The 24726-nt window shown below is 47.9% G+C and overlaps 1 protein-coding gene across 2 annotated transcripts in view; it reads right to left on the bottom strand.

Annotated features, from left to right (window-relative positions):
- PYCR1 (pyrroline-5-carboxylate reductase 1) overlaps positions 1–24726 on the bottom strand; it is a 209674-nt gene that overhangs the window by 112816 nt on the left and 72132 nt on the right. For both annotated transcript variants that reach the window (XM_069655308.1, XM_069655307.1), the window contains exon 2: positions 8215–8331. In XM_069655308.1, coding sequence (XP_069511409.1) covers positions 8215–8281 — 67 coding nt within the window. In that variant the 5' untranslated portion in view covers positions 8282–8331. The remainder of the gene's footprint in view (positions 1–8214; positions 8332–24726) is intronic.

Below are 24726 nucleotides of genomic sequence, written 5' to 3'. Positions count from 1 at the left end.
GGTGGTAACCAAAGAGGTTCTTCGCCAATGTTTTCATGACTTGGGGGAAAATATCTCAGCGACCATAAAATCATAGCTGAGCCTGATATGATCGGAGCTCGCCCAGTCCTTACAGGAGGTGAAAGGGGACATAGCCAACCTCGAGGAACTAACTGACACGGCGGAGAATGCCATCCAAAAAATTTCAGAAGACACCAGGAAAAGAGACGTACTGGTGGATCTGTTGGCGGCGATGACCCAGAACCTTGAAATCCAAAGCAAAGATTTGGAAAATCGATCAAGGAGTTTCTACATTAGGAAAAAAGGTTTGGCGGAAGCAGTAGCAGACAAGGATCTCTGAGAAATGGCGCAACATGTGTTTGCAGATCTGCTGGAAGTAGAGGACTGGGCCAGGATTCAATTGGACTGCATTCACAGAGCAAGTCCGCGGAGGGGAGAGCCGGGGCCTTGCATCAATACAGCCAAAAGGAGAGGGTACTAGCGGACGCAAGAAAGGCCAAGTCGATCAAATACAATGGCTCAGAGCTGCAGCTTTTTCAGGACCTGGCTCAGACAACCCTGGAGAAGCAGTGGCTGATGGGCCCAGTGGTGTAGGCAGTGACAAAAGCTGAGGTGCGATACAAGTGGACCTTGCCCGTCCGCCTCTTATTCAAATGGGAAGGGAGGCAACATTGGGTTGCAGCCCTGCGAAGACGGTCGAGGGTACTCAAGATCGAAGAGGAGGAAAACGCCCGGCAGGAACAAAGACCAGTGAGAGAAGCCATCAAACGGAAGGTGTGTGAATGGACAAAGGTTCCCAAAAAGCGAAGAACAAAAGGCCCAAACAGAGCCCCAGACTTGGGGGGGTGGTCCCGAAGACTCGCTTTCGGCTGCTAACACTGTTCTGGCTACCTGAGGGGCCGGGGGGCCTCATTTAACCTTATGAAACTGTCCGCCTGGGAAGGGGGATTTTGGAGGAAGCACAAGTGGTGTGGGTGGGGGCTGTTACCATCTTGGTTACTCAGATGGGTTGGGAGAGACCCGCTCTTGTTAACTCTGGTTTAATAACAGGGCTCAACACCCAGGAAGAAAGGCTGGGGGGCTAGAGGCAGGTTGAGCCTGACCAGAGTGGAGGGGCATGGGGAGACAATGGAGGGATGCAGGTCGGAAGGGTGAAGGACAGCTACAGGGATTCTTCGGGCTGGCGAGGCATTTCCAATTACAAAGTCCATGGATAGAGAGGTGTAGCTCTGCATCCTCGACCTCAACGTCAGGGGGCTTAGTTCCCCAATTAAGAGGAAGGTGGAGAAGTTCTTGGGGATAGAGAACCCCGGGATTGTGGCCTTCCAGGAAATACACATCCTGGAGGAATAGGCACAAAGTAAAAAGTAATGGTTACAGCCACTTACACCAAGCTAACACCCAAGTTAAGACGTGGGGTGGGAGTGGGGGCTTCCAATAGCTGACAAGGATATGCCGGGCTTCAGGGTGACGGCCACAAATGGGACGATGCAGGTAGATCTCAGTGGGAGGGAGGGTCCTACACTATGGCAACTGTATACGCCCCTAACAGGTCAAGATGGGTTTTTGCAGTCTGGACTGACCAAATTAGAGAGGATTGTCATGGGCAGGTAATCCTATTAGGGGACTTCAATTTGGCAAGGGACCCAAGGGTTGACCGGAGTGCAAGGAGATACCACAACCAGCGGACGCAGTCGGGAAAGTTAAAGGAGCGAATGGCCCATCTTGCTCTGCTAGATTGCTGGAGGGGATTGAGAGGCAACTATGTGGGGGGAGCTGATCGCTAGGAAATCCCAAAGGGACAAACAGATGGGCCAAATGCAGAAGGAACTGGAACCCAGACTTAATGGTAGAACAAGCAGGAAGTGGGCTGATGAAGGAATACAGGCAGCTGAGAGGCCAGCTTGACGTCCTAAAAACCAGAGAGGCAGAACGGGAATTATTATACCTCCAACAGAAGTAAAGGCAAACAAGGCACACTGCCTCCTAGCTCATCAGGTTAGAAAGAAGGAGGAATGAAGGACAATACTTAGAATGAGGAAGGCATCAGGGGAATACAGTGTAGCTACATCTGATATACTTACGGAGTTCACGGAGTCCAATTCCGCCTTGTACTCCTCAGACTCTCCTTCTGGGGAAAAGTCTGTCTGCTTACTTGTCCCACTGCCCCTCTCGAAGATCACGCAGCAAGAGAGAGTCCATGGGTAATTCGGGCATAGAATACTGATACCATGCTGGATTGTACAGAAATCAAAAGCATTTTATGCACCTCTGCAGTAGGTAGTGCAATGTGCAGGCTTTGTGTCATTTCCAATCTGCTGGCTGGCGTACAGTGAGGTGTTGGTGGAGCATTTCTCCTCGAGAGTGCTGGGGATATATTACTCCATGATTTGTTCTATGTCCTTTTAAATATAAAAAAACAGCATAATTACAACCTAAATTGCATTCATTTGAAGACTGTCCCCCTTGCTGCCTCGCAGCCCTGCTCTCCTTCCTTCCCCTTCCCTCGTCAGTCCTCCTCCTCCTCCTCCTCCTCCTCTCTCCCCCAGCCCTGATTTGGCACTAGGCCCTTCTCGTTTCCTGTTCCTAGGGCACCCCACTGCCCATTGCATTACTACGGCGAAGGGCCTTAGCCTAAGGGAAGCTCCAGTGCCTGCAGCTCCAGTGGTGTCTGCCAGTGTCCACCGTGGTAGCATTTAGGCCTACAGCTGTCAAACTGCTGCAAATGTCCTGATAAATTAAATCAGAGTGTTGTACTTTGTGCTGTGCTCCAAAATCTTTTTCCCCCCCTTCTAGGAAAGTCGAATTGTTGCGAGTTATGTGTTTGCCTCCTGTGTCTTCTATTGTGACCCCGGCCACTCCTTCTTCCTACTCCCCCTGCGCTTAGAGTTTGTGTGGCACAGGGTTGTGCGTCCGTCCCTTCTCTCACGTCTTTCTCCTCCACCTATCGCTTTCGCACCCCCTATGGTACTCTATGTACCTCCAATATACTCTAACTGCTACTCTAGCTCCTACCCTATCCCACTGGAAGGAAGAAGTTCAAGAGGGACATCCTGGTCTCCCAACCCAGGCCTTCTGATCGCCGATACCTACACCAGTGCTTCCTCCAGACAAACTGTCACTGCCATCCCCTCTCCAGACCCATGGACCCTTCATATGGTCTCTGTTCTCTCTCCATTCTCTTCCTCTCCCATTAATGGTGGCATTAGGTGGGGAGGTCCGCTTGGGCCCCCTTCCACTCCTCCAAGATCATCATTAATGTCTATTGGAATGGCACTGTCTTGGATCAGTGCCCTCTGCCCAATCTCTTCCTTTTCAATAGGCGCTTCCCACATCTCATCAACGTCCTCCCTTCTCTGGTTACCCCTTCAGCCACCTCTCTGGCACCCTCCTTTTCCTCCTCTGCCCACCCTCTGGCCCCTCTACCACCTCCCCAGGGTGTACCTCAAGCCTGCACCCCTCTACAGAAGTCTTTCAAATGTGGCAACCAGCTCCACGTCGCTACTCTCAACTCTCGTTCTGCTACCCTGAACTCACTGCTCTGACATCTGTCACCTCCTCGAAGAACTCAACCTAGATATCCTTGCACCTCACCAAGACATGGTTTACGGCCAGTTCCGTCATGAGAGTGACACTCTCCTTCCTGTGGGCTACAAGATCCTCTCCGAACCCAGAACCAACCGTCCGGGAGGTGGGGTAGCCCTGATCTTACCAGAGTGGGTCCCGGCCCTCTCATCCCTACGCAGGCCTACTCCCCCTTTGAATGCCTGCTCTGCAGGGTCTCTTTCTCTTCTGGCTCTCTCCAACTGTGGCCACCATCTACAGGGCACCTGGCCAGGTCGCCCTCTTCCTATCTGAATGGGCTAACCTCTCCCCTTCTCTCATTAGCTCTACCTCTCAGCTTCTCCTCTGAGATCTCAACCTCCACCTTTATGCTTCCAATCCCTCCTCTGGGCTTTTCCGCAACCTCTCTCTCTTTCCGTTCTGCCCTCTGGCCTGACACACTCTGTCTGACATACTCTGGATGTTCTCATTACCTCAGACATCCCCCCCTCTAACCCCTTCTCCATCTAGAACTGACCACTTTCTACTCTCCACTCATCTGAAACTCTAACTCTCAGGCAAAGCCCCTCCCCACTCCCTAGCATTGCCACCTACCTTCTCGGTCATTCAGCCCATGTAGCGTGTGTCAGTGGATGCCTCTACTTTCTCTGAGCCTCTTACTCCTGCGGCTGACTCACACTATTGACACAGCCCTTTCTAATCTGCATCTTTCTATTTCCAACACCCTGGACATCTGTGCCCCCGTCATGAGAATCCAAGTGCAACTCTTGGTAAGATTACGACCTCGCCGTCCTGAAAAAGTAAGTGCAGGGTTGCTGAGAAGAAGTGGATCGCATTGGGCGCATCCTCGGAAAAACGGGCCAGCCGCCTGCTCTAAAGACAATACAGACTCTGTCCTGTCCAAGAAGAGAGCACACATTCAAGCCTGCGCCTCTGCGGCCTTTAACAACATGGCTGAATTGTTTAAGATCTGCAAGGAATTGGACAATCATGTTGCAGTCTCTACCTTTCCTGTTCCCTCCCAGGCCCTCTGTATGGCGCTGGCCTCTCACTTACATGTGCATACCATTATTTACATCCCTTCATGGTTGCTTTTGGGAACTTCATGTCTGATGCTCATGTCTTGGTCTACTTAACCACGTGATGATCTCTTGCACGACTATATGTAGATTGTATTGACTCAGCAGCTTTTTTGAGCGGGCTTTATAACAGAATCTACTATGTTTTTCTTTTTTCTTTTTCTATATATGTGACGCAACTACAGTCCTATTAGGCTCTGGAAGAAGAGGAACACCCTCGGAATGCGTCAGCCTACAATATTGAACTATTTGATGTGTATTTTTGCTTCAATAACTGTTCATGATTAAATCATTGTTGTTTTCTTTTAGAATTACTTGTTGATGTGCTCTACTTGAAGAAACAATGAACTTTGAAAACACTTATTGAATAACTATTGATTACTCAAGATCATTTAACTCCCTTGTGGCGTTCTCAAAGTGTGCAGGGGACGGTGGGACCCCAACTATGGGTCCTTTCTTTTTTTCGTTTATACAATAGGGTTTTGTGCCAAGACCTTCATTCCTTCCCCACACCTTGAATCCATCAACACCAGGCTTCTGGTTTTTGTAAGATTATATCCTCAAAATATTGATTAATAGTGGTGTGCACCCATCCTTCTCCCCTTCTTGCTGGCCTCTCACTTTGCCACTAAAACTCAGGACATCCTGTCCTCTATCTCCTCGCCCTCTTCCTCTTCCCCTCTAGGCCCCACTTTGTTCATCTCTCCCTCTCATTCTCCTTTCTCCTCTTTCTCTCTGACATCACCTGACGAGGTTTATAGACAAGTCTGATCTATGAACGTGTCATCTTAACAGGTGCTACACTGCTCCTCCAGAACCATTAAGGACTATATTGACAGCCTTGGCCAATTTCTGTAATCACTCTTTCATCACTGGAACTTTCCCCTCTCCTCTTAAGAACTCCCTTGTACACCCCCTACTCAAGAAGCGGTCTGCCGATCCGACCTGCCCGGCAAAATCGCCCGATCTCCATCACCCCTGTCCCTGGCAACTCTTGGAAAAGCTGGCCATCTCCCAGCTCACACTCCACACTAAATCTGTTGGTTGTCTCCATGACCATCAGTCTGGCTTCAGAGCTTCCAGAGGCACGGAAACTGCTCTCCTGAACACCAGTAAAGATCTGCTCTCCAACCCTGATTCCAGCATTCCTTCTTTCCTCATGCTCCTTGATCTTTCGTCTGCTTTCGACATGGTCAACCATGCCACCCTGATCATCAACTCAGTGTAAACCTGGGCATCACTGATCAGGCCCTGAGTGGTTGAACTCCTTCCTTTTGGATGGACCGCCCATACTAGGTCCAACTTGGTCCCTTTCACCCCGCCACCTCTCTCTCTGCCTGTGGTGTCACCCAGGGCTCTATCCTCTCGCCCTGGTTTTTCAACCTCTACTTGGCCCTTTTGCCTACCTGGTCCCTACCTTCTCTAACTTTGTGCTATGCAGATGACTCCACTCCCTTGTAGGCTCCTCTCAGCCTCCTCTCCTCTCTCTCATTCCTGACGGTCTATCAGGATTGTTGCACCTCCAACGATCTCTGCCTTAATGCCAGTAAGACGGAGATCCTTCTCATTGGGACCAATGCACCTGCTTTCCCTCTCTCATTCTGGCCGCACGCCTTGCGCCCTCTTCCTTCCTGTGATGCAAAAAAACCTTGGTGTCATCTTCGAAGTGGGACTGCACCTCCTCAAAGGGACTCTTCCCTTTCTCACTTTCCCCCAGAAGCTCACTGTCTCCAGAGCCCTGGTTCTCTCGAGGCTGGACTACTGCAACAGCCTCCTTCTCAATCTGCCTTCCTCTACTCTCTGCCCTTCTGCAACTAATCCGGAACAGGACTGTAAGACTTATCCTTGGCCTCAAGCCCAGGGACTCTATCTCTCCCGTCTTGAAATCTCTCCACTGTCTCCTGGTTGCTGCAAGAATCGAGTTCAAGACCCTTTACATTGTGAACAAGGCTTTCTGGGGCCGGGGCCTTTACTACATCCAACGCTCTCTTCCAAAATACCTTCCTTCTCAAGTTCTTCGCTCAGCTACCTTCACCTCTCTAAGGGTTAGACGCTTCACCAGGCAGAGAGTAGGGGTGGGGGAGTAGATCTCTCTGCTCTGCAGGTGCCTGCCTCTGGAATGGCCTCCCTGCCCCTCTCAAGAGCTGGACCACCTGAAGTTCCAGAAGCAACTCAAAAACGTTCCTCTTCTCTGCTTTCTCTCTTCCTCCCCTAATTACCTACCTGACCTACCTGTCTGCTGTTCCGATTGGTTGCTTGGCTACCCTCAGAGTCTCACTGGGTACCAGGCTCTTCTTGATCAGTCACCATTGCACTTCCTCTGGGCCTACCATGCACTTACAGGCTGTAACTGTAATCGTACAGTCCCTCGCTCCTGCACTACCCAGAGCCACGCTGCCCTTTATTCCCCTCTCTTTGCACTGACCCCCCTCGCTCTTCCCTTGCACTGCCCCCCCCTCGCTCTCCCCTTGCACAATCTGAATGTCGTAAGGCCTACTTACAGAACACAGGGACATAGGCTACGCCGCCTGTCTGGCACCGGGACTAGACAGATGTTTTGGTTATAACAACCACATTCTAAGTCACAACCTGTACTAACCCCCACAGTACAAAATATCAATTGCAAATTGTATATTATATGCATATTTAATATGATATAATTTGTACAAACTCCCATAAAAGATGGGGTTGAAAATGATCATGTATGTATAACGGCCTCATTAGGCCTTTTTATGCCACACTAGGTAATAAAATTTGTTAAATGTGCAAATCTAAATTTGGTGCTCTCTAATTTGTGTACAGATCAAATGCTATGATCGGTTATTTTGTGCTATAAACACTACATGTGGGGTAGCCTATGTCCTCGTGTTCTATACATTGTTGTATACCCTCATGACATAGGCCCCTCATATACAAAAAGAGGGCCCTCACCCCTTATATATTGGAAATGTCACACGGCCTAGTAAGATCGTTTGGTCTTGTTCTCCCTCTGTCTTCCCTCCCTTGTTGCGCCTAGAAACACTCGTGTACAGGCGCGTTATAAATGTCATATCGTATAACAGTTGCCAAGTCAAAATGTTAAAAATAATCAGCCAGCAGAAGCCAACAGCTGCTGTAAGCGTATCCACGTGATTTCCAGCCCTTCAGATTGCACATCATTTGCATAGGGCCAACTATTTCCAAGGCCAACAAAAATTGACGCCTATAGGAATGCTAATAATTTGTAGCGGCAGGATTTAAAAGAGTGGGGGGGAGTAACCACCCACGTATACATATTAGGGCAGAACAGTGTCAAAATATAAAAAGACAATACACATCATACTTTACGGTAAAACAGCCTAACCACAAACATTTATTAAAAAATGGTCCTAACGGGTCCCATGCTTTTTTCTGAGTTAAACAAATTATGAAGTAGTTTGTAGTGAATGTCTCATCAACACAAAACCACTAATTTATATTAACATGTAGTATTGTTTCATTACCCCCATGGTTAAAAAGCATTACTTTTTTCAGACACCTCTAGGCGTGGTTTGTAAGAGAAACGCTTGGCTAGAATAAGTAATAGAAATACCTGCGGCAGTGAAGCCCCTCACAAGGGCATAAGTCAGCTGTCCTGCTCCGATAAAGCCGACACTCATGGTGAGCAGATAGGTACAGGGTAGTTTCAAACCGCAATAAAACAGCTGCACTGCAAAGGGACAACACAGCAAGAGGTGAGCATGGAGCAAGTCATTCGTACTACTAAAAGGATTATTTAATCACAATTACTAAATTGATTATTTACATCTGCTGTCCTTACTTTAGGTATCATAGATATAGAGTTCAACCAGTCGGAATGTCCACCCATGGCTTCAGCTTCAAAGCACTGCAGCATAAGGCGGCAGCTCACAAGAAAAGACAGCATCTTAACACAGCTTTTATTTACGGCCCAGCAGTTTATTGCAAGCTTTTGCATGGAAAACAGTAAAGGATAACTTTGCCGGGGGTGGAATATGGTGAGAGCCATTCGCACCCAGGGGTTCATCCAAAGTCCTGAGGGAATAAACAAAAAAGAAAAAAAGATGGCCTCTGACGTAGCAAAAAGGGACTGAAAAACTAGAGGGTGTTTCACAACCTAGTCTCTGGGGATCATGTACTAAGGTGGCCAGGCAAATGCCATCGCTTTTGGACCCCGACCCTGGGGATGGACAAGTGAGGGAGGATCCCCTGGGTAGAGGGTATTCAAGGAATGAGGGAGAAGCACCCGATGGTGAGACACGGAATCCCTTTTTCCACAACCCATATACCGGCTTATTTTATGGGAAACCACAGCTCCCATAATTCCTCCTCCCCACTTTACATTGACAACAATACTGAGCCGAGGAAGATGAGGAATGAGGCCCGAAAGATTACCTTTACTGACTCGCAAAGGCTCTGTCCCTGTAATGAGGCCAGGCAAAGTCAGGCACGTAATCCGAACTATACACACCTGCCACTTGTTAACACTCCCCGTCAGGATAAAAGGTGGCATGCAATTACACTGAGAGCGGGGCTGGGAACGAGCAGGAACAGCTCTTTCAGGGCTGATGCGAACCAGGCTATGAAAGTTGGAAGGCAACGGGTCTGATCGGCAGTTGCAAAGAACGAGAGAGAGAGCCAGGTGAGAATTCCACAATTTCGGGAAGCCATAGCCATTCCAAGATTGAAACCAAGTGAATGGAAGAGATAAACCTTCAAGGTACTTGGAAGCGGCCCGCAACCTGGAGAACGGCAGAGTTAGGGAGGAGCAGAGGAGGTGTTGGTAACAGCCTTATCTGCTGCATGAAGAACGTTGATGAAAGAAGAACAATTAACACGGCCAGTGAGTTATCGAAGGCAACAAAAGCCTGGTTTGTGTTAAAAGCAAAAGTAAAAGTAACCCAAAAGTTGAAAGCTGCGCGTGTGCCGGTAAACGCGTAATGGAAAGGACAATTACAGAATTGTAAAAGGAAAGGATACGAAGTAACAGAGTGGTCCTGCCAGACGAAATTGCACATTCAAAAGTCTCTGTGAAATTTTCTGAGTTGAAGTGTATTACAACGGGAAACAAAGGCAAGAAGGTAACTGCGATCCCGAAAGAAAATTGAATAATCAAAAAGCAAAAGTATTTGAACTCTGAATATGCCAAGAGGGCAAATTATATTAACCGTGAAAGAGGCCAAGAGGGCAAAGTAAAGAGAATATGAAACTACAAGTACCAAGTGTTGCAAAATGAGGAAGATTGTGGAATTGTTTAACCCTTTAAGTGTCATGGCCTTTTTTGGTGATTTTGGTATGTTGCCATTCAATGCCTTTTAACCTTTTTGTTACATGAGATACCTCTGCCAAATTTGGCCACTTTTTTTCCCCCACATGTAGGCGGTTGTAACGCCACCCAGGAATCCTAGGTTGCTGTAGGGGGGGGTGAGAGAAAATAACCAAAAAGGGCGAAAATGTTGGGTTTTTTAAAAAAAAATGCCAATAAAATGATGTACAAAGAAGCCTGTGGTTTTTTTCCTTGTACGAGCTAGGACCAAACGGTTTGCTGTGCTGAATTCCCCAATTTCCTGGCTTTCAAGAACAGGTTGATTGGAAACGAAAAAAATAATATTTTATTGTGGTTATCAACCGTTTTGTGAGAGGTAGGCGATTTTGGCAATTTTTGCCAATTGGACATGCGTGGACAGAATGGAATAAAAGCCGAATTCGAGGACAGAAAGGCATACATTTCTGAAAAGTAGACAAAATTCCAAGTTTAGGAAGGGGTGATTTGTACAGGTCAGGCAACAACTACGTATGGGAAAATTCCATAGTTTGGGGGAAAAAAACAGGAAAATGACAGAAAAAAAAGGTATGGGGTGGACATGGTTGGCTTGGTACGGCAATGGCTTCTATGAATTTTGAGAAAAACAATGCTTCGCTACATTCCCGATTCTTGCAGTTAGGAAATCACACATTTTTTGTAGTGTTTCCCAAAACAAGCAATACCACAAACCAAACACTGAGCCATGGTACACAGGAGTTTTATGCTTACGGCCTGACCAGACGTACTTAGCATGTGTAAATCAGGAAAACCAATGTGGTGAGGAACGGCAAGCATACATTTTTTGAAAGGGCACAGGCAGCCCTTTTCAAGGGTAGGTGACTTGTGCAGGTTACAAAAGTGTATGGTGCCTAAAGCAGCGACTAAATGTAGGGCACATTTGGGGAATGAAAGGGTTGTGTGACAAAGGGCACCAGCAAATGGGTCGAAACGTTATGAAAACAACGCAAACACAACAAATGTCATACCATCCTACGTTCCCACAGGTGTCCCGAGAAAAACCCTACCTCACATGTGTGGGTGCAGCTACCTGGGCACTATTGGGAAAGCCAGAAAAAACGCAGCCAACCCCAAGTCTTTTCGGACAGCAGAATTTGTGGAATTCTGGTCAAACACACACCATACAGATATGGGCCTAAGGTGTCCAAGCCACCAAAGAAAACCATGCATTTCCAAAAAGAGGACACCCGTGGGAATCCGCAGAGGTCTGACTTGCGCAAATCGGCCCAGAGACATTTCCCTCTGTCCACTCACCAAAACACGTTGCCAACAACAGGTGTCATACCTTCCCACGTTCCCACAGGTGTCCCAACGAAACGGTACCTTACATGTGTGGGTGCACCTTCCTGGGCACAAAAGGAAAAGGCTAAACCACTGGTAACCCCAAGCCTTTCGGCACAGCACATTTTGTTCATGTGGGTAACCTACAGATTTAGGCCTAGGGTGTCAAAGCCAGCAAGGAAAACAGGGAACCCAATGCATTTCCCAAAAGAGGACACCCGTGGGAATCCACAGAAGTCTGACTTGCGCAAAAAAAAACACAATTTCCGCACATTTTACTCTGGTCACCCACCGAAACACACCACCAACAACACATGGCCTACCGTCCTGCGTTCCCACAGGTGTCCCAACGAAACAGTACCTCACATGTGTGGGTGCACCTACCCACCAAAAAACATTGAACAGGCACCCCCGTGGGTGGGGCAGTAAGGTTTGTAAGGTTTGGGCATCCTGGGGGCAGATTGGCACACCAATGTGCCCATCTGTGCCAAGGGAAGTTTGGTAAACAAAGAACAAAACTGAAAATGGTACACTACACTTTAGTGGGGGCTGAGAGGCACCCTAAACCTCAGGGGAGGTGTAAAGGGGGTGACCCTCCCCCCAACACCAAATGCAAGGGGGGTATCTCATGCAGCCCTCCCTGGGGTCAGATGCCCCTTCCTAGGAGCAGATAACTGCCCCCAGCGAAGGCTGCATAACATGGCCCCCAGTCCATTTTGGGTGGGGGTGGAAGGGACACCCCCACCCAATTCCCTGGTGGTCTAATGGGTGAGTGGGGGGTACTCCGCCCAAAACCATCAATTCATATTTTTATTTTTTGTCCCCCCTTGGGCCCATTCCCTACAGCGGATGGTCACCCATCTGCCCCAGGGGGGCCCTAACCGGCAGGCCCTATCCTTTGGGAGCCTGCCCACACTTTCCTGGTGGGAAATTGGAGGCTGAGGCACCTCATGTAATCCTGCCTGGGGGCAGACACTGCCCCCAGGGAGGGCTACAAGGGCTGCCCCCATTTCCCCTTGGGGTGAGGGCCACCCCCTTTTATGTAAAATGAATCCCTGGTGGCTAGTGGCCCCCCACCCAAATCTCCCTTTGCTTTTTTTTTAATTATTCTTTGTTTTTTTCAATTTGTCTCCTTCCCTGGGGGCAGATGATCAGCCATCTGCCCCCAGGGTTATCCATATATGTGCCCCCATGCTTTGGGGGCTGAGGGGTTGAGGGAGGAGAAGGCTGCTTACTCCCCCCGCTTTCAAAACAAATCCCTGGTGGTCTAGTGGGCATTGCTGGGCGCAGATAGAGCGCTCTGCGCTCCCTCCGCGCCCGGCAATGCTTTCACAAAAGGTGTAGTTGGAAAGGGGATAATCTCCCTTTCCGATGACACCTCCCTCGATCTCCGGCTTGAAATACAGCTGGAGATCGAGGGAGAAGGGCACTCACCTTATCTCTTTCACTGCGGCAGCCCGAAATGGCTGGCGTAGTGAAATTACTTTCATGTCGGCATGCATTACACACGCCGACGTGAAACTGAAGGTAATTCAGCCCCTGCGCCGTGAGGAGGGACCTCCCCCTCACATAACCCGGGGGTTGGATTACAGTTGTGTGATCCCTGCTTTGCAGGGATCACACAAATCACAGTGCCTAAAAGGACGAGCTATCTCGTCCTTGGCAACCTGGAGGTAATCCCAAGGACGAGCTACCTTGTCCTTGGCACTTAAGGGGTTAAAGAGAGATCGTAGTCATGCAGAGGTCTACGTAAAATCCTTGCTGTTTCGAAAGTCTGCAACATTGCAAAGACACATAAAACAAAACGTGGGGAAAGGAACCCCCACGAAGAAAGACAAGTGGAAGCCTGTGCTGAACTGTGATAAAGTGAGAAAGTGAATGTGAAAAGAGGCAGGCTCGAACCCAGCAGAGGGAAGCTTGTGTTTAATTGTGGGAAAGTAAAGGTCAAAAGTAGAATTGTTGCCAAGGCGAATGAAGCCTAAGGAAGTGATTGAACTACCAGAAGCTTGAAGGCCAAGCCTGAATGGTTGAATTGTACCAGCAAGTCCAAGTGTGCAGGACTGATAGGACTATAACCAAACAAGTAATGGGTGGAAGGTTTTGAATGAATCTGAGCCACTGGCAATGCTCTGGGCAGCCTTCCACACCACTGTTCTTTAGCCTGTCTGCGCCATTGCAGAAGGGGTTCAGTCATATGCAAATCTGTCAGGTACTGCCACCAATGGTAGCAGCCCAGCCCCAACTGCTAGGTCAGCACCCCTCATCACAGAAACACAAGCTACCCCAGACATGTTTCGGCCTTTCTGGTCCTCCACAGTGAGGTGTAGCTTGGTTCCCTATGGCACAGCAAGCAATAGACCGACATCTGGGCATATCCTCTCTCATATAGTGAGACAAACTATAGGTACAGGCCTGCCGACGGGAGGTTTTGTTCCTCCCTGTATTTCTGGTTTTAGCATTGTTGATCGGGTCCCAGGCCTGCCACGCCTTTTCCTTGGCCACGCCACCAAGCTGGATGGCTTCTGGCACTCTGTCCTTACTGTGGCTTCCCCACCGTTTGCTAGGCCGGGCCATCAGCATCCTCTTCTGCCGTTCACACTCTTGCAGGCTGCCCCGGGTCCGCAGCTCCACACTGCTCCGTCCCTCGAAGACGTACCTACGTCAGAGGGCTTCCCCTGCATACAGCTCCCTCTTCTCTTACAATCCGTTTGTCACTTTTAAGTCCAGTTTTAAATTTTTATTTTAATTATTATATCTTTTCCTTCTAACCACTTGATGGCGCTGAGGGTGCCTGGCCTCAGGTAGGACATCTAGTGGCTCGTGCCTGAGGGTTGTTCCGCTCAGTTTCCTTTCTCACCCACAAGCGATCACCTGGCTGGAGCGGAGAGTCTTTTCTCGCTCTCTACACAGAGCTTGTACTCAGATTAGTTTTAGGCAATAGGATTTGCAGGTATACAGGACATCGCTTTTGGGCGTGCAATGGACAAGCATATGCCAAAGTCATGCCAAAGTCAAGCCTGAGTCACGGCAAAGTCAAGCCTGTCTGCACTTTGAGCACTACCCTACATTTCATTGTCTCTTTCCCGTGCTACCCTACTTTCTCTTGCTGCTTCGGATACCAATTTATCCCAATGGTTAGGTTTCCTCCTCTGTGCCGCCTATACCCCACCCCCTCAAACTTCATCAGTATCACCTGTTTACGTGCAATCCTGATTAACACTTGTTCCCTAGCGGCACATAAATTTGACATGTTCTATATTCTTCAAGAGCATGACCCTGATCTACGTTACTGAGCCCTAGCTCTCTGCTGCATTCACCCTAGACATAGGTCACATTTTGCCAGCTGACTATTCCATCTTGCATGTCGATCGGGATATGGTTTCTCCCTTACGGGGTGTGGCAATAATATATAAAAGCTAATTTGCTTTGCTTACTTCCCCCCCATTTAAATCTGATGCAAAAATTGAAGCCTTATTAGTCTGGTGGAATGTTTCACCATCTTTTACACTCCATTTACGAAAAGCTTTTCGTTCCCTGCCATCTGATTCTCCATTTCTAAAATCCTTCTCTTCTCTTATTTCTGATTTGGCTTCAACCTATTAATCTGTGTATTGTAGGTGATTTTAATGTCTGGGTTTACTCTTCAGACGACTTGGGTACAGCGTGTTATTTCAGAATAAAGAAGCGTTACTTCGCATTATTATAGGGGCATACTCTGGGTCTTATATGTACCCCACTTTCATTGGTACATGTGTTCCCTGCTTTGCCTGTGACCTGGTCTGATCCTTTTTTGATCCATTTTGAAATGATTTTACAAGCACCAGGTACTCCACTCTTTCAACCTAAATCGCTGGAGAGATTGGAAGTCTGCTGACTCCTCAACTCTGGCTGAGACAATTACTCGCATTCTTTGGTAAATTCTCCATCCTCAGCTTTGACTAGCCTGGTCAAAGCCTTTTTGGAAGCTGCTGACACTTCAGCACTACTGAAAGTGGTGCGGAAACCGTCCTGCCCTTCAGCTCCATGGTTTACATCACATCATTCTATTTTTCGATCACAATTAAACCAATGTGAACGAAAATGGCATTTAAATTATGGTCCTTTGTCTAAGGTCATTTTTTTTTAAAGCAGTCCACCTACCATGAAGCTATAAAAGCAGTCAAACGCTCATTACACAGAGATGATCTTGTCAGCCGCAAATACACCCACATTTTATTTCAGACTGTGAGAGATCTTCGCTCTCCCAGACTTCCACTCTCACTTCAGGCCTCTCACATTTTCTAATTTATAAGAGCCAATATTGTATGCCTCACCCACCCTGAAGTTACTTTAAAACTTTTTAGCTCGTTGACTGCCTGGAAGTCACGCAGGCAACTCGGTCTTAAATCAGCCTCTCCTATGTGTGCAGTTCCACTTTGTCATCTCAAATCGATGTTGGCCGCATTGACGAGATTCTTGTTCAGGCAATAAAAAATTCTCTGGTTTCTGGTCAGATTCCAGATTCATTAAAAGGTGCATTGGTGTCCTGCTCCAAAAAAAAGAAAAATCTTCACTCAAGGCTTCTCTTCCTTCAAATCACCGTCTTCTCTCTCTTCTCCAGTTTCCTATGAAGCTTTTGGAGGCCCTGGTCACACCTCAGTTAAGGTAGCTTCAAATATTCTGGACCCATTACAATTTGATTTTTTCGTCCTCAAAAGGGCACGGAATCAGACATGGTGACAGTGATTAATGACCTCACCACTATCCGGGATCAGGGTGGGGTGGCTGGCCTAATCTAGCTGGATCTCTACACTGCTTTTGATACCATCGACCACACCACCCTCATGGCCAGGATGTGGGAGGCCGGTACCTCAGGCTCTGTATTAGACTTTTTTCATGCATTCCTTGCATTTCGTTCCCAATCTGTTTCCCCATTTCCTTTTAAATCTACCCCCTGTTCCCATTGCCTGTGGGATCCCACAAGGATTGGCTCTCTTCCCATTGGTTTTTAATATCAATATTCAGCCTCTGGTCGGCCTGATCCATTCCCATGGTTTCTGTTTCTATTCATATGATGACACCCACCTGCTTTTTAGGCTCGACCTGGAGCACAAGGGAAGTGCTGCTCGCCTTAGGGCTTACCTGGAAGCCGCTGATGAGTGAATGGGCTTATACTTCATTGGGATAAGAAAGAGGTGTTGGGGATTGGCCCCCCCTTCACTTCGGAATTCTGGCCAGCCTCTGTGTTCTGTCCTAGTTCCGGTCCAGCAGGTTAAAGATCTCAGCATTAAGATCATGTCCGACGCCCAGAACAGGAGAGGCTCCTGTGTGACCAGTTGAGTGGCACCGGAGGAGTTGCTGGCTTTGCCTTTAGGGTGTGCATATACACCCATTTTAGCTTGCTTACCGCTCAGAGATGATCTGTTCCACAACGTTCTAACAGGCGTCAGGGCTGGTTGTCAACAGAGACCAGTCAGGGTGAGAAACAAAAGTGTGTCGCCACATATTGTGCATTCAGGTCACGATTTTAGAAGAAAGTCCAGTCATACTGTCTCACCTCCAATTATCTGCACAAATTGTGCAGGAATTCTGCATGTAAAATCATTTGGTAGGCAGGCAAATGGGTGCATTCTATTTCATACTCTGTATCCACAGAAACGCAAGACTATGAGTGACCTTAGAACCAGCAATTGGTAAATATGTACTTAACTCCCTGTAAGAGTGATGAAATCTGTTACTAGGTCACCAACCGCAAGAGCAAGAATATAATAAACATGCATCCTTCTGCGAGGTACAATGATATTATCAGCTCATTCGTGCGATGAGAGTGTAGTAGAATCACTAGAGTATTAAGGAAATAATTACAACAGGGAACAGTAGTGCTCCAAATCAGAATTTGATGTGGAAGTATTATACTCCTCATTTTTTTACTTTGAGAGTATACATGATTTCAAAGGAGGGCAAATGAGTTTTCTCCTTCACAAGAGCAATAGGTCTGTGTCATTCAACCGATGCATGCAAAAGTTAAAACTACAACGGATATCACTCTCACAATGAACATATAATGTTCCGACACTTTGAGCTTTCTCTGCATGCAAAAAATAGGTACAACAGCAGCATAAGCTGTTAAACACTGAGCTCATGCAGAACAGGTCAGCTAATATAGGAGCTGTTCAGGTTTCCCTCAAACACACAAAAAAGGCAAATCAAGGCAGCAACAATACAAGCCTTCATCATATATAACAAGTGGAGTGGCTCAGTGAGTTAAATCATAGTTAGAGGATACCCACACAGAGAACAGATAAGGAATGGGTCTCAGCAGACGCTCCCCTCACAGAACAGATGTAACATAGGCTTCAGAAATGCACACTTCCCTCCTAATATAGAAAGGCATGCCATAGACCTCGGTTGACCATTCTTTCCTCACATGGAACAGGAACGTTCTAGGTCCCAACAGTACAAAATGATCACAGAGAAGTCGCAGGTCACAGCATTACAATTTCCATGTGCATAGAGAAGGGACTGCATGGGATGGGAGCAGTGCAAGCACCTCCACACTTAACACAGCAATGCATGCTACACTTGCATAGAAAATGGAACAGCATAGGCATCAGCAGTCCAAGATTCCCCATCACAAATGCACTTGCCCAACAGGGGCTAAGCAAATCAATCTCCTCTCACATGGAAAAGGAATAGCATAACAGTGGGAGCACGACCTGCAGAGTACATGCACAGTTAATTGCTACTGCAATGCAACCTCTTCAAATACATGTATTTATGCATTTATAGCAGCATACATAGCCCTGGGGCATCTATGCACTAGTTACAGACAAGCAGATACAGAATGATGTTGGTAAAGACACAGCCAGGTGACCAGGTGGCTTTTCAGCTTCTTTCTGAAGAACTAGTAGGAGGGCTCGGCCCGCAGGTGGCGTGGGAGCATGTTCCAAAAGGTGGCAGCACGGACTGAGAAACTGCTCCCCCGCTCTTTCACAGTGGTATCTGGGAGGCGCCAGGCAGTGTGTGTAAGCCGAAGGCTGTGGTCTCCTAGGGGCCTGCCTTTTAATCTTTTGGATGAGGCAAGTAGGTGCATAGCTGGTGAGACATTGATGCCTGATTGACAGAAATTTGAATTTTATTCTTTCCCTGATGGGGAGCCAGTGGAGAGCTCTCCTTGTTTCTGAGATGTGGTGTTGCTTCCCCAGGTCAGTGGCTGCTCGGAGGGTATTACTTGAACAACTTGCAGCTTATTTAAATTTTTCTCGGAGATGCCACACCGTAGAGAGTTACGAAAGTCCAATTTGGATCAGATGAGTGCATGGTCGATATTGGTTTGGTTATCAGAGGAAAGGAAGGGTTTGGTGGCATTGATCAACTTAGTGGCGTAAGCGGAGGTGGATGCAATGTGGTTCTCTTCCCTGAACATATTGAGGGTGGCATCAAAGTAGACTACCAGAGTTTTTACTGCAGAAGGAACAGGGATGTTTTGGCCGTCAATGGTGAAAGACTTGAAGGAATTGTCAAGTTTGGCAAGGGATGCTGCGGAGCCAATGATTAGAAGTTCAGTCTTATCATCGTTCAAACAAAGGCTGGGTTTAGCCATCCATATTTGAATGATTTTCTAGATGGGACTAACTTTGGCTGAGTCATGGGAGTGGTTACCAGATAGAGGGATGAGGATTTGGGCGTAGTTAGTGTAAGAGGTGCCGATGGAGTCAAGGTGGTCAAAGAGAGGCTTGGTGTAGATGGTGTACAAGGTTGGAGAGATGCAGGAGCCTTGGGGTACACCACACGTGATGGGAGATGGGGTGGCTGCTAGATGGGGTGGCTGCTGGGTCATCTGCGAATACTCTCGAAGTTCTGTTGGACAGGAAGGATGAATCCATGTAGATGCTTCTGGGGTGAAATGCGCTGAAGCAGTGAGGTGATGACAAGCATGGTGTGGTCGACCAGGTGAAGGCTGCAGAAAAGTCAAGTAGGAGGAGGAAAAAGAGCATGCCAGAGTCAATGGCCTTGTACAGTTGGTTTTTAGGTCAAGGAGGGCTGTCTCGGTGCCATGTCTGGGGCGGAAACCTGATTGACAGAATCCTAGGATATTATTGGATTCAAGGAAGTCACGGATCTGAAGGTAGGCAACGCCGTTGATGATTTTCAGTAGGAAGGGGACGGTTGTGATGGGTTGGTAGTTGGTGGGAATGGTGGGGTCCAATGATGTTCTTTTTAGAAAGGGGGAAATCCACGATTCTTTAAGGGTGGTGAGCACAGGACGAGTTGATGGCTGCGATGAGTGGGATTAGAGGTTCTGCACAGTTTTTGATGATGGAGGCAGGGCAAATGTCTCCTTTACAGCAGGAGGGTGTAAGGACTTTTTTTTTTTTAAAACTTGCTTATTGCATTTTTATTAAACAACAACACAGGGATGCCCGGTCCCAACCCCATTCCAATTCCCTCCCTCCCCACCCCGTCACCCCCCCCACCGGAAGGTCTCAGTTATCGTGTCCGTATATGCTTAGGTGCGTTATTAGAGCTAAGCGAACATGTCCAAGATTCTTATTTTGTGAGGCCACCATTGTTCCATATAGTCGTTCTGAAGATATTCCAGGGTCGCCGCCCAGTCAGTTTTACATTTCTGGCGGTCTCCTTGAATGTTAGACCAAACCCTTTGCAGCCATTCAAAATTTGTCAGTGGGGTTTTCTGCTTCCATTTATGAGCTATGGCTAACCAGGCTGCAGTTAGACGCCAGAAAAAATAATAGGAGGGAAATCAGGTATAGATGAAGGTCTTAGATGGTTTATCCCATTAGTTAGAAGCTCCATGAAGTTTCTTTTCTGTATCGTTGTCAGTGTTTTATCACAGGGGTTCCACAGGCTGCACATCCATACCTCCTCCCCTGGGTCTTCTGTTCCCCTGAACATTAGCTGCATTTGGGTTTTCACGTCTTTCCAGAACTGGTGGAGTTTCGGGCAGTCCCACCAGACAGGTCTCCAGTTGTCCTCTGCCCCACACTCCCTCCCGCACTGGTTTTGGGCGGTTTTGTACATTGTATTTAGTCTTTCTGGTGTGTAGTGCAATTGAACCAGGATCTTCATCCACATTTCCCTTGTCTGGACTGCTCTCATTAATTTGGGGATGGCACGCCATATGTATTCCCAGTGTTCTTTTGTGACCCTGCCCCCTCAGCATAATATTCCATCTCTTCATGTATTGCCATTTGGTCTCTTCGGTTTGGGCGTTGAGGAATTGGTAGATGTCTGAGACAAACCTCTTCATCCCGGCATGTGTCGTGATATATGTTTCAAACAGGGTTAGTGATCTGGACGCCGCCTATGTGTTGCATGGGGAGGACAGCCAGTGATAGAGTTGTTCATATTTGAATCTGTCTTTGGCAGTGAGGCCGAATTGAGCTTGGCACTCAGCGAAGGTTCTGATCTGCTGGCCCTGGAACATGTCACCCCATCTTTGTACAGCCCGCCTCTTCCCATTTTTGAAATGCACCTTTCTCCTTGCCCTGCTGGAATTCCGGGTTTTTAAACAATGGTATGAAGGGGGCCGGGTCCATTGGCAGCATGTCTTCTCTGGTTGCTCTGTTCTATATCTCCAGTGTTGCTTTCATGACTTCGCTTATTTGTACATTCAGGTGACCGTGTTCAATTTTTGTCCATAGGAGGTGTCGGGTCGTGGCCACTGCCTTATTTTGGGCTACCCATAATTTCTGGGAAGTATCCGGGATCCACTGCTTCAGGACCCACAGCTGGGCAGCCTCATAGTATTTCCGGAAGTGGGGGAGGGCCAGACCCCCTTTTTTTTCTCTGCGATGTAAGGACCATGTTGGAGAGTCTAGGGGGCTTTTTATGCCAGACATATGCTGAAACTGTTTTGGTTAGTGTTTTGAAAAAGGAGGTGGGAAGCCTGATGGGGAGCGCCTGAAAAGTGTACATAATTCTGGGCAGTACGGTCATCTTTATCAGCGTAATCCGGCCCCACCATGAGATTGACAGAGGGTTCCACTTTTCCAGGTCTCTTTTGGTCCTTTCAAGAAGTTGGGGGTAGTTCCCAGCATAGAACTCCTTTATACTGCTGGTCAGTGTGACTCCGATGTATTTGACCCCACATGCTGCCACTCTCGGTTGTAGCTCCACTGCTTGCCTTTGGATGTCGTCTCTGTTTCCTGCCAGTATCAACATTTCAGACTTTTGTCTGTTGATTTTCAGTCCCGAGACGGTACCATAGGCCTCTATTTCATGTAGAAGAAGCGGCATTGACCTCAGCGGGTAAGAAAGGGCCAACAGCATATCGTCTGCGTAAGCGGCGATTTCCCTCCCATGTCTATGCCATTAATGTCTGGGGCACCTCTGATTCACACCAGGAGGGGTTCTAGGAATATTGTGTATAAGAGCAGCGAGAGAGGGCACCCCTGTTTGGTGCCCCTTCCAATCTTGATTGTGCCCGACAGCTCGCCGTTTACAGCTATCCGAGCATTCGGTGAGTTATAGTTGGCCCGTATCATGTTGATAAATTCCTCTCCTAAACCCATTTTCTCCAGGATGCGGAATAGCAGGGACCACTCTACACGGTAAAACGCTTTTTCCGCGTGTAGCGCTAATATAGCCGGTGTGTGTGTAATCCCTATTTTTTGATCAGGTGGATTATCCTTCTTGTGTTGTTGTGGGTCTGTCTGTTGGGGATAAACCCTGACTGGTCTTGGTGGATCAATTTTGGGAAGACCTGTGAAAGTCTGTTTACTAAGATTTTGGTGTACAATTCTGCATCCAGATTTATCAATGCGATAGGGCGGTATGAGCTCAGGAGCTTTGGGTCTTTCCCCCCCGTTTGTGGAAAAAGAGGATCTTCACCTCATTTATGGACTGTTATGTTAGCTGCGTCCTTAAACGTGTTGAAAAGTTCTGCCAGGATTGGGGCCAAGCTTCCTTTATATATTTTGTAGAATATTGCAGTGTAGCCATCTGGGCCTGGGGCTTTGTTGTTGGGGAGTTCTTGGATTACTCTAGATACCTCCGACAGTGATTGGGCAGTCTAGCTGGTGTTTCTTCTTCTTCCGTGATTGAAGGGAGCGTGACTCCATCCAGGTAGCTGGTTTGTTCCACCTCCCTGGGGTTGTCTGAGGTTTAAAGGTTTTGGTAAAAGTCTTCAAATACGTCCCCGATTTCCGTCGTTAATGTCCTTGCTTGTCCATGCTCGTCCTTCAATGCTTTGACGGTTTGGTTCTGTTTGTCCGCCTTATTCACTTTCATAAAGTACCAATGTTTCATATGGAGTAGGCTCTTCTCCGCCCGCTTGGTGCGGATGTATTCCAATTGCCCCTGAACATGCCTTTAGGCTCTCTTCAGTTTCGACAACTGGTTTCAGGTCATATCCGCTTGTATCTCTTCCAGCTTGGATTCCAGCTCTGCTTCCCATTGGCGATTTCTCCCTCTGTGCCTTAAGTGCTATGAGGTGTCTGCGTGTCACTGCCTTAAAGGCCTCCCAGAGGATAGCCTATGAGATCTCTGGTGAGTTGTTGTTCGCAAACTAGTCTGCTATGTGAGCTCTGATCGATTCCCGCATTACTGGGTCCTGTATAATTTCCACCGGTAGTCTCCATAGCCACAGCCCCGTCTGACAGAGGGTCAAGAGGATGGACACCCACAGCGGAGCGTGGTCGGAAAGTGAGATTGGACCAGATTCTGCTTGTTGAATCTTCCCTAGGAGGCCTGAGGAGGCCCAGATGTAGTCGATTCTGGATCTGGATTTGTGAACATGCAAGAAGTGAGTAAACACCGGGGTCTGCCGCCAGACCCTCCACAAGGTATCTTCCATCGCCATCCTCTCCATGATCTGCTTCAGGGCTTTCGAACAGCGTTCCTTGGCCAGATGGTCTGGTGTTTGAGCGGTCTACTTTGGGGTCCAAAGCCATGTTGAAATCCCCACCTAGCACCATTTCCGCAATGGTTTGCAGCTTATTCAGGTAGTCCTTTATGAAGCCGTCTTGCCCCGTGTTCGGGGAGTAGATCGTTGCTAGAGTTAGAGGGTACCCGTCTATATGAGTGTTTACAAATAGGTATCTCCCTTGTTTGTCCGCTTGGACGTCATGGATTTGCGGGTTGAGTGATTTGTGGAATGCTATTAGAATTCCCCCCTTTTTCTCCCACTCGTTTGCTTGGAGGAGTGGGTTGTATCCTTTCAATCGCAGCCTTCCACAGTCTTGCCTTTTTATATGGGTTTCCTGTAACATTATTATGTTATATTTCCCTGTATGAAGAAAGTGTTCCACCTTTTTTTTTTAACCGGGGAATTCAGCCCTCTGACGTTAAATGTTAGTAGTTTCAGCCACATTCTTTCATGGACGGGTCAGACATTGATTGTCTCTCTCGGACCCTCTTTCCTGTTCCATCTCCCCTCCCTCCCACTTTCCCCCTCCAAATGTTCTTTTGGCACCCCCCAACTTGCCACCCTCTCCCTCCCTCCCCCATAACTGCCCCGAGGAGGGCTCTGGGCCAGATGATCGCTCGGGCGTGTAGCCTTCTGCACCATGCCCTCAATATACTCCGGGTTAGTAACTTTGTAGAGAGTCCTAAACCCCACTTGGATTCCACGGTAGATTCCCAGTCTGACCCCTAGCGCCAGCCGTACCCGAGTGTAGCATCATCGGTCCTGGTCCGTTACCCATTAGTTTCATGCTTTCGTCCCTGGAGGGTTCATCCGTAGTTCTTAACGAGGCAATCTGGGCTGGTAGCAGTGTTCTCTTGTACTTCTTTGTGGAGTATCTGGGCCTCTTGTTTATGATTGTCCATTCCCAAGGAGTACTCCGCCCGGGGGGGTCAGGGGGGGTGGTTCCCTCTGCTGTTACCTTGGTCGCTTTCCTGGTCTTGTAGGTTCATTATGCGCAGACCTCCTCTCATGTGGTAATTCTCTGTTGCTTCCCTTCTCAAGTAAAGAGCAATCCAAATGGAAATGTCCACTTAGATCTGATTTGCTATGAGACAAGTTCTATTATTATGGGGGCCATTTCCAGGCGTTTTTGAGCATTGATTGTGCTAGGTCTTGATAGAGGTATATGTCCACCCCGTTCATCCTGATATGATCCATCGTTCTGGCTTTGAAGAGTATCTGCTCCTTCTGTGTATATGATGTCATTGCTACTAGAACATCCCTTGAACGAGCACCCAGCTCCCCGGTCCTACGTGGGCCTACCCTGTGTATTCTGTCTATTGGGACCTCCGTGTCCTCTTCGTCTGCGAGGAGGTCCTTGAAGACTTGCTGTACTGTGGTTTTGAGGTCTTTTTCTTCGACAGATTGCACCATATTTTTTATCCTTATATTTGATATCCGGGAGTCCTCACATTGGAGCTCTACGTTGTGGGTAAGGCGGACCAACCTTTTCTGGGACTCTGCGTATTGCTGCGCTTCCTCATCCAGGCTTTGGAAGATTTCTTCTAGGGTGTTGGTTCTTTCTCCTATTTCCGTTTTCAGCTCATCTACTGCCCGTTTCATCTTGCCCTTCA

The sequence above is a fragment of the Ambystoma mexicanum genome, chromosome 3q (genome assembly GCF_040938575.1).
Source record: "Ambystoma mexicanum isolate Mex_15411 chromosome 3q, UKY_AmexF1_1, whole genome shotgun sequence".
NCBI classification, from domain to species: domain Eukaryota; kingdom Metazoa; phylum Chordata; class Amphibia; order Caudata; family Ambystomatidae; genus Ambystoma; species Ambystoma mexicanum.
Note: the sequence above shows the minus strand (reverse complement) of the source record. Positions and strands in the feature narration are given on the sequence as shown.